The sequence below is a fragment of the Mobula hypostoma genome, chromosome 22 (assembly GCF_963921235.1).
Source record: "Mobula hypostoma chromosome 22, sMobHyp1.1, whole genome shotgun sequence".
NCBI classification, from domain to species: Eukaryota; Metazoa; Chordata; class Chondrichthyes; order Myliobatiformes; family Myliobatidae; genus Mobula; species Mobula hypostoma.
In genome coordinates, this window is record NC_086118.1 from 35,462,144 (window position 1) to 35,477,157 (window position 15,014).

At 41.5% G+C, this 15,014-nt stretch overlaps 1 protein-coding gene across 1 annotated transcript in view; it reads right to left on the reverse strand.

The window, feature by feature from the left end:
- The window catches only part of LOC134360278 (protein sidekick-2-like), a 983,228-nt gene that overhangs the window by 98,651 nt on the left and 869,563 nt on the right, over window positions 1-15,014 (reverse strand). The window contains exons 41-42 of the mRNA XM_063074455.1: window positions 7,161-7,325; window positions 2,329-2,469 (exon numbers count right to left, since the gene is read on the reverse strand). Coding sequence (XP_062930525.1) covers window positions 2,329-2,469; window positions 7,161-7,325 — 306 coding nt within the window. The remainder of the gene's footprint in view (window positions 1-2,328; window positions 2,470-7,160; window positions 7,326-15,014) is intronic.

Here is a 15,014-nt window from a genome sequence, read left to right on the forward strand (position 1 = left end):
ATGTGTGGTGACACTTGTAGACTACCCCCAGCAGTTGCTGGTTGTTAATGCAAATGACTCATTTCACTGTATGGTTCGATGAACATAAATAAATATTGTGATGTGATAACTGTGATGAATAAATCCTTCATGATTTACGTGCTAAACTCAATCTGATGTGTAATCTCACTAAGCCATTGTAAAGCCACAAAGTAAATATTAATTACTGGATAGTGAAAGATTTGTAATGTCCTGTTCATCCTTGGCACATGGGCACCCAAACAATATCAAAGCCCAATGGTGTTTTGATAATTATACATGTGAAGGTTTTACATTCCAAAGTAGCACTCTTGTTGTAGGATTCTGTCAGTATTTTGCTTTGTTTTTTAGGTTGGCTCGGTGCCTGACACCGCAATGCAGAACTCAGCTAAATTGCACAATCTTGGCCACGAGTGTTTAACAAGGCACCAAGCAGAGCACTGTGGATGTCTAATTATCTTCAATTTTTCAACCTTTAGTAATGATTGTTAATTTACAATTTGACCACAGGGACTGAATCTGATCTTGTATATTCACTATCCAATGTCCAAGTGCCAATGGTTAATAACCTGGAATGAAAATAAAACTCCTGGTTTAACTTGTACAGTCGAACTTTCAAAACCAGAGCTAATTGCTTTATCGGCTAGCGTCTTGATTTAAATCTGTTATCTTAGCTCAAATGAAGTAAAGCAACTGGAGATTACTGGTCCATACAAGTTAGCTGCTGAAGTACCAGAGCAGATCAAAACACAAGCTTACTTTTAGCAGACAAACAGCTGATGCAGTGTCCTGGTGAAGCACCCTGACCCAAAATGTTGTCAAAATTTCTCTCCTTAGAGACTGCCTGATGTGCAGAGTTCTTCCAACTCTTAGTATGTCACTCCATTTTTCCAGTATCTGTGGCCTCTCTTGTGACTCCATTTCACAATCCAAGATTCAAGTACATTTATTATCAAAAAGTGTATAAGTTATACAACCTTGAGATTTGCTGGCTCACAGGTAGCCACAAAGTAAGGAACCCGAAAGAAACCAATTAAAGAAAAAAAAGAATAAAAATAAAAATTAAAGACCATCACTCGATGTGCAAGAGAAAGAAAAAAAATACAAATCATGCAAACAATTGAAGCGGCAAACAGCATTCTGAAGCAATACTGAGTCCGCAGATCCGAACCACAGAGAAGACCCAAAGCCTCGCTTATCAGTTCACCATATTAGTGGGCATGGAGCACAGCACGGGGCAGTCTTCATAGCCTCAGCGCCATGGAAATGACCATTGTGGAGAATGAGCAAAATCAGCTCTCGCCCCAACCGATACCCTGTCTTTTCAGTTCATTTGGGCTGGTGTTTAAATTGACCAGAATGGTGAAAGGCTCCGGTGCCCTGGAGACAGGAGTGGAGATCGCGGAGAGTGAGCAAAATTGGCTCTTCCCTCTGATCTGGGCCAGCATTTAAATATTGTACAGCGAATAAAATTGAAGCACCTTCAATTACTCCAAAAGACTGAGGTTTGGTAAAATACTGAAAGGCTTTTATTCGCTGTACAATACGACCTCCACAGTGAGTGTCTGCTCCCGGACTGAGGGGGAGGGGCAAAGCGAACACATTTATACAGGACTCTGTGGGAGGAGCCACAGGGGCAGTCAGCAGAGGGGTGTGTCCAGACAGGTAACCCAGTTACAACATATATACATGGTTTACCACACCGTCTAAACAGCGAGTCACACCTCACACTAGGACCCCGACACCACTGCAGCAAAAGGTTCCGGTCCTAGGCCATGCTGCCCAACAACTTGCTCCGGGTCCAGATTTCGTCACCCAGCCTGAAGATGCTTTTAACAGGCAAGTTCTGAGTTCTTCAAACTAGTATGACCATTTAGATGAGAGAAATTTGAAGAGTCGTATTGTTTCTTTTATGCAAATATTTTGGACAATGCTTTTGCTGTTAGATGTGGTGATATTTTACATGCATAATAGGGAAAGGATTCCCAGTAATCTTACTGGATAATATCACGATTTAACTTACTGGTTGGATGCTACAATTCATTTGTGCCTAAGGACACTGCAAATAAAACAGCAATTCAGCCATAATCTGAACAGTCCTTGTAAACCTTTCTGGAGATTTAGTACTGATGTTTCCAAATAGTTTGTTAATTGTAAGTTTACCACCTACATGAACAAAATCCATTGCAAACTGATGTTGTTATTAGGATGCTTTTATGTGCACACAAATAGAATTGTTTTATTGCTCCAGGTTGCAAAGATCACTTTAATTTTAGATGTGTTTTGACAAGGATTAGTTGATGTACTCACCGGAGTCTGTCTTCTTGGTGTATTTTTTGCTCTGTCCGCGGATTATCAGTACAAACACCAGCAGAAGGATAAAGATGAGTCCAACTAGGGCAATTACCACCAGGAACCACCACTCCTCATAAAATGGGGTTGCATTCTGGGCTGAAAAAAATTTTCAAACGGTCCAAGATCTTAGTAAGTAATATACAACAAACAGAAGCATAGAGGGAGGCAGGGAGCAAGGTAAAGTAATTTGACTTTGTGAATTTGCAGAGATAAAATGCCACCTCTCATTTTCGGGCAGCTTTGGTAACTGCTATGCCATTATAATCTGGCTCCCGCTTCACCATCTCTTAGGTTTCAGGATTAGATTCAGATTTATTGTCGCCGACAATGAATACGACGGGAATTTTTTTTTGCTTTGTGGCAACAGCACATTGCAAAGATTAAAAAATCTTGAAATTACAAATGTAATTATATAATGCAAAAAAAAGGAATGACGAGGTAGTGCTCATGGACAGTTCAGAAATCTGATAGGGGAGGGGAAGAATATGTTCCTGATTGAACATAAAGGACAAGTTCAGGTAGATTTATTGAAATAAAAATACGCTTGGCTGTCTATCCGATCGCCCATTGTATGTGTTTTTGAAATTCAAATTACTTTGTTTGCTAATTTGTTTTAAGCACGGAATAAATTAGAGGGTGTGGAGCAAAACACACACAAAATGTTGGAGGAAATTAGTGGGTCAGGCGGCATCTATGGAAAAGAGTAAACAGTCGACGTTTGAGGCCGAGACCCTTCGGCAGGACTGGAAATAAAAGGAAAAGTCATAGTGAGAAGGTGGGGAGAGGGTGGAAGAAGTGCAAGGTAGTAGGTGATAGGTGAAACTGGGAGAGGGGGAGGGGGTAAAGTAAGGATCTGGAAAGTTTATTGGTAAAAGAGGTAAAGGGCTGGAGAAGGGAGAATCTGACAGGAAAGGACAGAAGACCCTGGAAGAAAGGAAAGAAGGAGGTGCACCAGAGGGTGGTGATGGGCAGGTTAGGAGATAAGGTGAGAGAGAGAAACAGGAATGGGGAGTGCAGGAGATGGGGCGGGGGGCATAATTACCAGAAGTTTGAGAAATGGATGTTCATGCCGTCAGGTTGGAGGCTACCCAGATGAAAAAAAAGGTGTTGTTCCTCCAACCTGAGCGTTGTGTCACCGTGGCAGTACAGGAGGCCATAGACTGACATGTCAGAATGGGATAGGAAGCAGAATTGAAATGGGTGGCTAGCGGGAGATCCCGCTTTTTCTGGCAGATGGAAGGTAAGCGCTTGGCTAAGTCGTCTCCCAATCTATGTTGTGTCTCACTGATATACAGAAGGCCATGCCCGGAGCACCAGATACAGTAGATGACCACCCCAACAGACTCACATATGAAGTGTCGCCTCACCTGTGAGGACAGTTTGAGGCCCTGAATGGCTGTGAGAGAGGACGTGCAGGGGCAGATGTGGCACTTGTTCCACTTGCAAGGATACGTACCAGGAGGGAGATCAGTGGGGATCAGAGTGTGCTCTGTTTATACGAGTAATGTGTAAAGACACACGGATGTTACAATTGTCCGCTGATGTAACATATTATCATGCTTTACATGCTGTAGATCAGCGTGTTGATCACAGATTTTAAACCTGTTGTCCAATTTGAGAACTGAATATTTGCTATTCCTAATGCAATAACAGGAAAACCCACAGAAATAGACCAACAATCTGCTGATCAGTTCTGAAAAAGTGCCCAGGACCTGTTAATTTAACTTTCTCTTTCCATAGATGCTGTCCAACATGAAGAGTTTATCCAGCATTTGAGTGTTTTTTTCATATTTCAGGCATTATTTTTAACTTTCAACAGATGTACCACGGAGAGCATTGTAACTGGTTGCATCACCAACTGGTATGGAGGGGCATCTGCACAGGATCAGAAAAAGCTGAAGAAAGTTGTAAACTCAGCCCGCTCCATCATGGGCACTAGCCTCCCCAGCATCAAGGACACCTTCAAAAGGATCCCCATCATCCAGGACATACCCTCTTTGATGGCTCTGGGCTTGTACCCACTGGAATTCAGAAGAATGATGGAGGGCGGATTTCATTGAAACCTATCAAACGGTGAAAGGCCTCAGTAGAATAGACTTGGAGAGGATATTTCCTATGGTGGGGGAGTCTAAGACCAGAGGGCACAGCTTCAGAACAGAGGGACATCCATTTAGAATGGAGGTGAGGAGGAATTTCTTTAGCCAGAAAGTGGAGAATGTGTGGAATTCATTGCCACAGGCAGTAGCAGAGGACAATCATTAGATATATTTAAGGCAGAGGCTGATAAATTCCTGATTGGTCAGGGCATGAAGGAATACGGGGAGATGGCAGGAAATTGGGTCTGAGAGGGAAATGGATTAGCCAAGACTCAATCGGCCAAACGGCTTAATTCCACTCTCGTATCTTATGTTCTTCTCATTGCTACCATTAAGGAGGAGCTACAGGAGCCTGAAGACACACACTCAATGTTTTAAGAACAGTTTCTAACCCTCTGCCATCAGATTTCTGAATGGCCAATGAACCCATGAACACTATTTCACTATTTCTATTCCTCTTTTTTTACACTATTTAATTTCATCTTTTTATATTTACTTCTTATTCTAATTTATTGTTTTTATTATTGTAATGTGCTGCTGTTGCAAAACAACACGTTTCACGACATTTGCCAGTAATCCTGATAATTATGCTCTTCCTTGTACAATTTTGAATGATTAATGTTTATGTATTTTGTGTCTCTGATGCTATTTGCCTTTGATGATGTACAAGTAAGTTCGTTATTGCATCAATGCATACATGTACTTATTTAAATGACAAGAAACTCAACTTTGACAGTGATAGCTTAAAGATACAATCAGTAGGGCATGTTAGTAGAAGTAACTGATACTTAATGTTATTGACAGATTTCCAAAAACGTTTCACTCTTTACACATCTGTGTATTTGATCAGGGTGTAAAACTCTGAAGCAGTTAAGGCATTCATTGATTCCTTTCTAGCCGGGTGAGCAGAGGCCAGCTGTTGCACATAAGCAAGGCCTCTTGCCTCCTGCTGCCATGCAGACCAAATGCTCTTGCTCAGCCTGCCCCAAGGGAGCAAAGTCGGGAGCAGAGCAGCCGAGCATAAGTTAAAGATGGGAAGATAATAATGATTTAAATATGATAAAGCTAGCCATAAGACAAGCACAGAAGACAAGTCAGAGACACTTACAACACAGACTGAGTCTTTCAGTCCCTAAATATCTGTGCTGGCTCTTTGTCAAAACAATTGCACAGTTTTGAAATGCCATTATTCAAACTTGACAACCACTTGAGTAATCTGAATAATACCGTTACTATTTCCCTGAGCACCATCCCCCATACCCCTATCCCCACATCTGACAGATTGATGTTAGGAGGTTAAATTAAGTCCTTGGCTTTATCTAGTCACAGTTACAGGGGTTGTAATGTAGCAGCTGCCTACTCATGATAGCAGATGATAAGTTGCTTTGGTCATAGACGATCATTGTTGTAAAACTGAAGCACAAGTTCAGAGTGTTTTCTAACTTACTTGTTCAAAGGGGAGAAACAAGAAGCACTATGGTTTACGGCCTGGGTGCAGCAGGTCATGCTCATGTACGTGGCTGCTCAGTGGCAGGTGAGGGTAGAAAGGTAGGGGTCTCTATCATGCTAAATGACCGGGTAAGTAGTTGGAGATGGGGAGAATTATGATGGGTACTGTAATTAACTAAACAGTTGAACAACTGAGCCCTTGGAGAGCTGCACCAGCTGTTGACAGAAATCAATAGTTGCTGAGGTGATTGAAAGGCAGTGGAGAAATCAGAGGATGGGAAGACGGGACTGCAGATCAGAAGGAGGTTGATGGGTGGGATGGGGGAAGGTGAGCACGAAGGATAAAAGGTGAGCATGCCCAGTGATGTTCACTCCTTTTGTGGGAAGAGTCTCATCATATTCCTACAGTGATGCAAGGTGATCTGTAAATGATAAATAAGAAACTGCAGATGCTGAAAATCTGAAATAAAATGCTGGAAACACTCAACAGGTCAAGCACCATCTGTAGAAAGAGAGGCAGAAGTTCTGGTTGAAGAACTGACAGAAAGATGTTCCTCAACCTGACATGTTAACTTTGTTTCTCTTTCCACAGGTGCTGACTGACCTGTTGAGTGTTTCCATATTTTTTGTTGTACTTTAACCTGTAAGTGGCCATTATTACAGTCGACACCGCGTTAAATCCTCTTTCGGTCATGTGGTGTTGAATCAAACAACACTGCATGATATAACTTCTCAGTAAAGAATCTTGACAGGAAGGGTGGTGTTCATAAGGTGACTTTGACAAAGGTAGATCCACTATTACACCCTCAGGCTATGCTGCTTTATATAAATACGGGCAGAAATGTTCTGACAATGGGTCTGCCCACGCAAGGTAGCAGCCAAAAAGTCCAAATGAGGAACTCAAAATAGAATCCTCTTTGCAAAGAGTGGTAACACTGCGGAACTTGTTACCACAGGGGGTGGTTGACGAGACTAGTAGGAAAGTATTTAAGGGGAGGCTGAACAAATATTTGAGTGGGAAGGGAATAGAGGGTGATACCACTCAGACAAGCGAAGATGGGAGGTGCTTGAGTGGAGCACAACATTTGGCATAGATTTGTTGGTTCATGGCCTGTGTCTGTATTGTACAACCTATATAACTGCTGAATAAACAGATTCTCCACTGACAGGATGATTAACATTTGAGGTTCAGAGAGGTTCTAAACAAAAAATATTAAGGCATTTCAGAGATAAGTTCTATACCTGAAACAGACGGAGAAGGGGAACTTGGTGTTCCATATCCATAGTCATTTACTGCTATTACTCGGAAATCATAGCTCACACCTTGTTTCAGGATGTCCATGCTGAAGGTGTATGATGTCACTTCTTTAGGAACATCCTTAATTAGAATATCCCATAGACCTTCATCTGGAAAACATAAAAATAACACTGTTATTTAACTGGGTTCATGACAATGCATTGGAGAGAAAATCACTTTTGTAATTTAAGCAATGCACAGGTAAACCATTCTCTGTTTAGATTTTGTAGCTACAGGAAGCTTTTTAATTTCAACCATTAGTTGCAAAAGAAATATATTTTAACGTATTCCATTTTTTCATGGCATGAACACATTTTTATGGTTGAAGCTGCAGATTATGGGACCTCTCATGGTGTCAGAGCACATTCTACAAAGTCAGGAAAGTTCACCAATGACTCTACTTTTTGAGGAAGCTGAAGACAGCTGGACTATCCACATCTATACTCACGTCATTTTACAGGTGTGCAGTAGACAGCATCCGAACAAGATGCATCACTGCACAGTACAGAAATGGTACTGCAACGGACAGGAAGGCTCTACAACTGTCATGATGTGCGCAGGCAATATCAGAACCCAAGAGCAGAGGAAAGACAAACTCTGATGTGGAAACAGCATCGAGAATTTATTCATAATAATTCCAAAAGAAGGCAGAGCGACACCACGAGAAGTAACATTCTCAAAACTTGGATTAGCGCTAATTGGGCATCTGTTTAAATAATGCAAGTAATGTGGAATCCCGGAGCCTATCAAAATAAACTTATCAAGCTCAAGCAGAAAGCACAAGGAGACTGCAATACAAGGAGTGAGTGCTTGAGAAAAACACAAGGAACTCTAAACAATTAATGACTCTCATTAAAGAACAATTAACTTATCCAAGCACTCTAAAAACCTCAGAGCCCAAACCACTCTGGTGTCCCCCACAGGCTTGAAGAGATCATTACAATACTCCCCTCCCTATGACTAGCACCTGACAGCCCAGGGAGACCTGAAACTCGAGATCCCCAAGGATAACTCCAGAGGCAGAGAGACTTGGGGAACCTTGAAAGAGACTTGAGAATCTCGAGAGAGACTTGGGAGTCTTTGAGATGGGGAGAACATTTAAAAGACCTAGGAAACCTTTAAAAGTCCTTGAACAGTCCTTGAAAACCTGGAAGGCCATGGGAAACCTAAAGGGATATGGAAGACCTTGAGAACCTTAAATGCTTAGACCTGGAAAGTGCCTTGAGACCTGGAAAAAGCCTTGAGACCCAGAAACATGAGTCCTTGAAAACATGAAAGTTAAGTCCTAGAGAAGGATCCTTGAAGGACCTTTCTAAACAGTGTTTTACCCTTCACTATTTTTCCAGTGGCAATTAGGATATGGAAGACTGTATTCTCAATTTTACAGATTGAGACAGCATGGACAGGCTCTTCTTATTGCTGAGCTAGCTGGCTGTCTATAGATCTGTCCATTCGTTTCCTGAAAGTTCAGTTTTCACAGTCTGTACCATGACTTTCAGCCAGAAGTTAAATATAAGGTAGCTTACTCTTGAAAGAGTTACTTTCTTGGACAATGCCATCTTGGACAATGTCTCCCATCCACTACATAATGTACTGGGTGGGCACAGGAGTACATTCAGCTAGAGGCTCATTCCACCGAGATGGAACACAGAGCATCATAGGAAGTCATTCCTGCCTGTGGCCATCAAACTTTACAACTCCTCCTTTGGAGGGTCAGACACCCTGAGCCAATAGGCTGGTCCTGGACTTATTTCCTGGCATAATTTACATATTACTACTTAACTATTTATGGTTTTATTACTATTTAATTATTTATGGTGCAACTGTAATGAAAACCAATTTCCCCCAGGATCAATAAAGTATGACTATGACTTTAACTTGTGTGTTTGCGCACTCCAGCCAGGGACCAGGTTTCAGACACAGCTCTTCAGGGTTGCAAACTCAGATTACTGTTTCAGGAGATATTTGTATACTAGAATGTTTGCTACCATTAGCATCACTTATCAGAACAGACAGATGGAAATTATGTATTGTAACAGGTTAATCCATCCCAATGCCGTTGTTGACATGTAAACTGACCTCAATTATTCCTGGCAGTGTCCTTCTGAACGTTGATTTGACATTAACAAAGGTGTACCATTACTTGCAAGGAACAGCGTCAGGAAAGGACAAGTTCTTCCAAACTTTACAGTATTGACTTGAATGCTGATTTGTTGAATCAAACAAACTTTATTGATAAGCTTGCTTGAAGAGCTCAAATGTTATACCTTTCTGAGTCATGGGGCCCTGAAGATGGGAATCTGGGTACTAACAACCTGAAAAGCTTGGAACGGAGACCAGAGACACTCAGAACGTAGATTAGAGAAGCTTAGAACGTTGACTTGAGAAACTCAGAATGAAGACTAGAGGAACTCGGAATATAAACTTGAGAAACTCAGACTGTGGACTTGAGAATAGATGGCACTCTCACCTAAAGCTGAGCAATGTCAAAGAGCTGCTAATCAACCTCCACTGGATCCATTACTTGGCAGGGTCTTTCTGTCATGATGTGCGCTGGCAATATCGGAACCCAAGTGCGAAGGAAAGACAGACTCTGATATGGAGATGGTCAAGATTTATCCATAATAATTCCAGAAGAATATTGGTGGCTTGGCCGAGTAAGAAGTAACATTCTCAAACGAAGTTCCTGCGATTAGCACTAATCAGGCATCCGGTTAAACAATGGGTAGTCAAAACTGCCTAACACATCACTGGCACCTACCTACCTGCTATCAAAGACATATTGCACATACAGAAAGGTGCCGGAAAAGGGCCAGTAATATCATGAAATGGATCTCACTCACCCTGCTCATGGACTATTTATCCAACTCCCATCAGGGTGCAGGCTACATAGCACCCATGCCAGGACCACCAGACTCAAAAACAAGAACTTTCTCCAAACAGTATGGCTGATGAACATTTCCACCTGCTGACCCATCCCTCCGCTCCCCCGACCATCATTACTGTATTATTTTCAATAAGTCACTTTAACAGCTGACATTCCTGTGCTCAGCGTCATCTTACGGACAGACAATCAATCTATGTATATAAGCTATATTGAGTATTTATAGTTATTGTGCTTATTATTATTATTATTATTGTGTCTTTTTGTGCTGCATTGGTTATGGAGTAACAATTACCTGTATTTTGTTTTCCTTTATACTTGTTTACTGGAAATGATATTAAACAATCATGAATCTTGACCATTATCATATTATCACTGGGAAGAAATACATTTTACACATCTTTTACAAAGGAAATAATTATCATGGCCAAGGAATCGTTTTCTACCAGTTCTGTTTTCCCTCTCTTTATTTCCCTGTATGCCTACGATTTATTCTGTCTCACCCACAACCAATAACTCTCTATGCTGAGGGCTCACAGCACCTGGAGGAAAATTCACACACTCATGGAGAGAACGTGCAAAGAGATACAAGGCCGCAGCACTTGCTACTGAACCAGTGCTATAATAGTACTCGATAAAAGTCTGCACTCTGAGGAAGCCTACAAGGTGGCAAATGCAATTGTTCACACTGTCTGTTCCTCCCATCTTAAGAAAAATGGAGATGACTTGTGGAGTATGGAACTTGGGCGAACCCCTTAAAGCAATAGAGAGGCTGCACAGATCAGCAATAGCAGTAGACACTGACAGGGAGTCTGAGTGTTACTGTGCCTTAATTCCCATGGGCAAGGAGGTTCAGGTACAAGTGAGCTATGTTTGAGGGTACAGGAAATCATATGCCCCAGGAAGTAAGATCTGTAAGTATGAGGGGTGATTGATAAGTTCGTGGCCTATGGTAGAAGGAGTCAATTTTAGAAAACCTAGCACATTTACTTTTCAACATAGTCCCCTTCTACGTTTACACACTTAGTCCAGTGGTCGTGGAGCATACGGATCTTGGACCTCCAGAAATTGTCCACAGCAGGTGTGATTGATAAGTTCGTGGCCTAAGGTAGAAGGAGATGAGTTATACAACTCTCTTTACATGCACATGCAGTTCAACTCCTTGAGTGATTATGCAGAAAGTTTGAAGTTAATAACTCATCAGGGGGGATTGATAAGTTCGTGGCCTAAGGTAGAAGGAGATGAGTTATTAACTTCAAACTTTCTGCATAATAACTCAAAGAGGTGACCTGCATGTGCATGTAACGAGAGCTGTATAACTCATCTTCTACCTTAGGCCACAAACTTATCAATCACCCATCTGTGGACACTTTCTGGAGGTCCAAGATCCATATGCTCCACGACCACTGGACTAAGTATGTAAATGTAGGAGGGGACTATGTTGAAAAATAAATGTGCTAGGTTTTCTAAAATTGACTCCTTCTACCTTAGGCCATGAACATATCAATCACCCCTCATAAATAAGAATGGCTGGTTTTTCATACAAGAGTTCATGGAAATCATGTGTCAGACTAGATTTTGGGAATTGCACGATTGTTGATGTCATTTGGGAGAGCTCTATGCTGAAAGCATAACTGAAAATCCTGCCAAAAAAAACAATGTTTATATTTCCTTGTGGATTCTAAATACCACTGTAGTCTGGATTCAGTCAATTTTCAGCGTCAGATCACCCTTTGTTTGTTTGGAGCTGTGCAGAGGATTTTTTCGGTATGTGAGTCAGGTGTGGCTTTTGGCTCGAAGTCAGAACATCATGGTACAAGTCCCACTGTGCGGAAGTGAGCCAAGAGTATAAACTGACAATCATTGCAGAGCTGAAGAAAACTAAAAAAAACTATTAGAGAAAAGATAGTCATCCAAGGTCCTCTCTAACCTCTTGTGAAAATGAAGGATACCATACTGACAAGAGGTTCAAAAGATGCTGGAAATCTTGAGAAACACACACAAAATGTTGAAGGAACTCAACAGGTCAGGCAGCATCTATGGAGGGAAATAAACAATCAAAGTTTCGTCTGAGAATCCAATGAAGGGTCTCAGCCTGAAATGTTGCCTGTTTATTTCCCTCCAGATATAGTGTCTCACCTGCTGAGTTCTTCAAGGAAACCGTAATACAATATGTGGAAAAGTAGGCAGGCCTTCCTTATATCCTGACCAATTTCTGTCCTTTATATATAAAAACACAATTAGTTGGATTATTACTGCATTGCTGTAAGTGAGCGCTTCCAGTGTTTAAACTGATTAATCCCACACAATAGTGAGAAGACCTCAAAAGTATTTACTTATGTGTAAAATGCTTTGGGACATCCTTAAAGAGATGTGAAAGACAGTATAAGTGGAAGGTATAAAATAACGAAGGGAGGAATTTGGTGTGGATGTATTAGACAGGTCATATTTTGTCAATAGTAGTTTGCACCCTTTAGCTTCATCACCTAGCTGAGAAATGGAATAAATGAATAAGACTATAAGACATAGGAGCAGAATTAGGCCATCTGGCCCATCGAGTCTGCTCTGCCATTCAGTCATGGCTGATGCCTTTTTTCTATCTCCTCCTCCACCCCAGCTCCTGGCCTTCTCCCCATAATCTTTGATGCCATGTCCAATCAAGAACCTATCAATCTCTGCCTTAAATACACCCAATGACCTGGCCTCCACAGCTGCAAGTAGCAACAAATTTCACAAATTCACCACTCTTTGGCTCAAGAAATTTCTCCACATCTCTGTTCCACATCTCTGTTTTGAAAGGTCGCCCCTCTATCCTGAGGCTGTGCCTACTTGCCCGAGGCTCACCCATCATGGGAAACATCCTTTCCATATCTACTCTGGCTAGGCCTTTCAATATTTGAAAGGTTTCAGTGAGATCCCCCCTCATCCTTCTGAATTCCAGTGAGTACAGACTTAGAGCCATCAAACGTTCCTCACATGATAACCCCTTCATTCCTGGAATTGTCCTTATGAACCTCCTCTGGACCTTCTCCAATGCCAGCTCAGATGAGAGGTCCAAAACCATTCATAATACTCAAGGTGAGGCTTCACCAGAGCCTTATAAAACCTTAGCATCACATCCTTGCTCTTGTATTCTAGACCTCTTGAAATAAATGCCATCATAGCATTTGCCTTCATCACCACCGACTCAACCTGTAAGTAAACCGTCAGGGTGTTCTGCATAAGGACTCCCAAGTCCCTCTGCATCTCGATTCCTTGGATCTTCTCTCAGTTTAGAAAATAGTTTGCACATTTATTTCTACTACCAAAGCCCGTGACCATGCATTTTCCAACATTGTATTTCATTTGTCACATTCTTGCCCATTCTCCTAATCTGTCTAAGTCCTTCTACATCCTACCTGTTCCCTCAACACCACCTGCCCCTCCACCAATTTTTGTATCATCTGCAAACTTGGCAACAAACCCATCTATTCCATCAACTAAATCACTTATATACAGTATAAAAAGAAGTAGTCCCAAAACCAATTCCTGCGGAATACCACTAGTCACTGGCAGCCAATCAGAAAAGGATCCTTTTATTCTCACTCACTGCCTCCTATCAATCAGCCAATGCTCTATCCACATTAGCAACTTTCTTGTAATACCATGGGCTCTTAACTTGGTAAGCAGCCTCCTGTGTGGCACCTTGTCAAAGGCCTTCTGCAAATCCAAATATACAACATCCACTGCATCTCCTTTATCTATCCTACTTGAAATCTCCTCAAGGAATTTCAATAGGTTCATCAGGCAGGATTTTCCCTGAAGGAAACCATATTGACTTTGTACTATCTTGTCCTGTGTCACCAAGTACACCATCACCTTATCCTTAACAATTGACTCTAACATCTTCCCAACCACTGAGGTCAGGCTAACTGATCTATAATTTCCTTTCTGCTGCCTTCCTCCTTTCTTAAAGAGTGGAGTGACAGTTGCAATTTTCCAGTCCTCTGGCACCATGCCAGAGTCCAATGACTTTTGAAAGATCATTTCTAATGCCACCACAATTTCTAACTCTACCTCTTTCAGAACCCTAGGGTGCAGTCCGGGTGACCTATGTACCTTAAATTCTTCCAGCTTTTTGAGCACCTTCTCTCTTGTAATAGTAACTGCACCCCTTCTCTTCCTTCACAAAGTACATCAGGCATACTGCTGGTGTCTTTCACAGTGAAGACTGATGCAAAAAAACTCATTTAGTTCATCAGTCATCTCCTTGTCCCCTGTTATTATTTCTCCTGCATCATTTTCTAGTGATTCTATATCCACTCTCATTTCTCTTTTATTTTTAACATACTTGAAAAAATTTTTAATGTCCACTTTGATATTATTTGCTAACTTGCTTTCATATTTCATCTTTTTCCTTCTAATGATTTTTTTAGTTGGTCTCTACAGGTTTTTAAAAACTTCCCAATCCTCTATCTTCCCACTAATTTTTGCTTTGTTGAATGCCCTTTCTTTTGCTTTTACAATAGCTTTGACTTCCCTTGTCAGCCACGGTTGTACTATTTCACCATTTGAGTATTTCTTCATTTTTGGAATACACACGTCCTGCACCTTCCTCATTTTTCCCAGAAATGCATGCCATTGCTGCTCTGCTGACATCCCTGCCAGCATCTCCTTCCAATTTGCTTTGGCCAACTCCTCTCTCATACCACTGTAATTTCCCTTACTCCACTGAAAAACTGATACATCAGACTTTACTTTCTCCCCATCAAATTTCAAGTTGAACACAGTCATATTGTGATCACCGATTCCTAAGGGTTCTTTTACGTTAAGCTCTTGAATCGCCTCCGGTTCATTACATAACACCCAATCCAGTATAACTGATACTCCAGTAGGCTCCACAACAAACTGCTCTAAAAAGCTATCTCATAGGCAT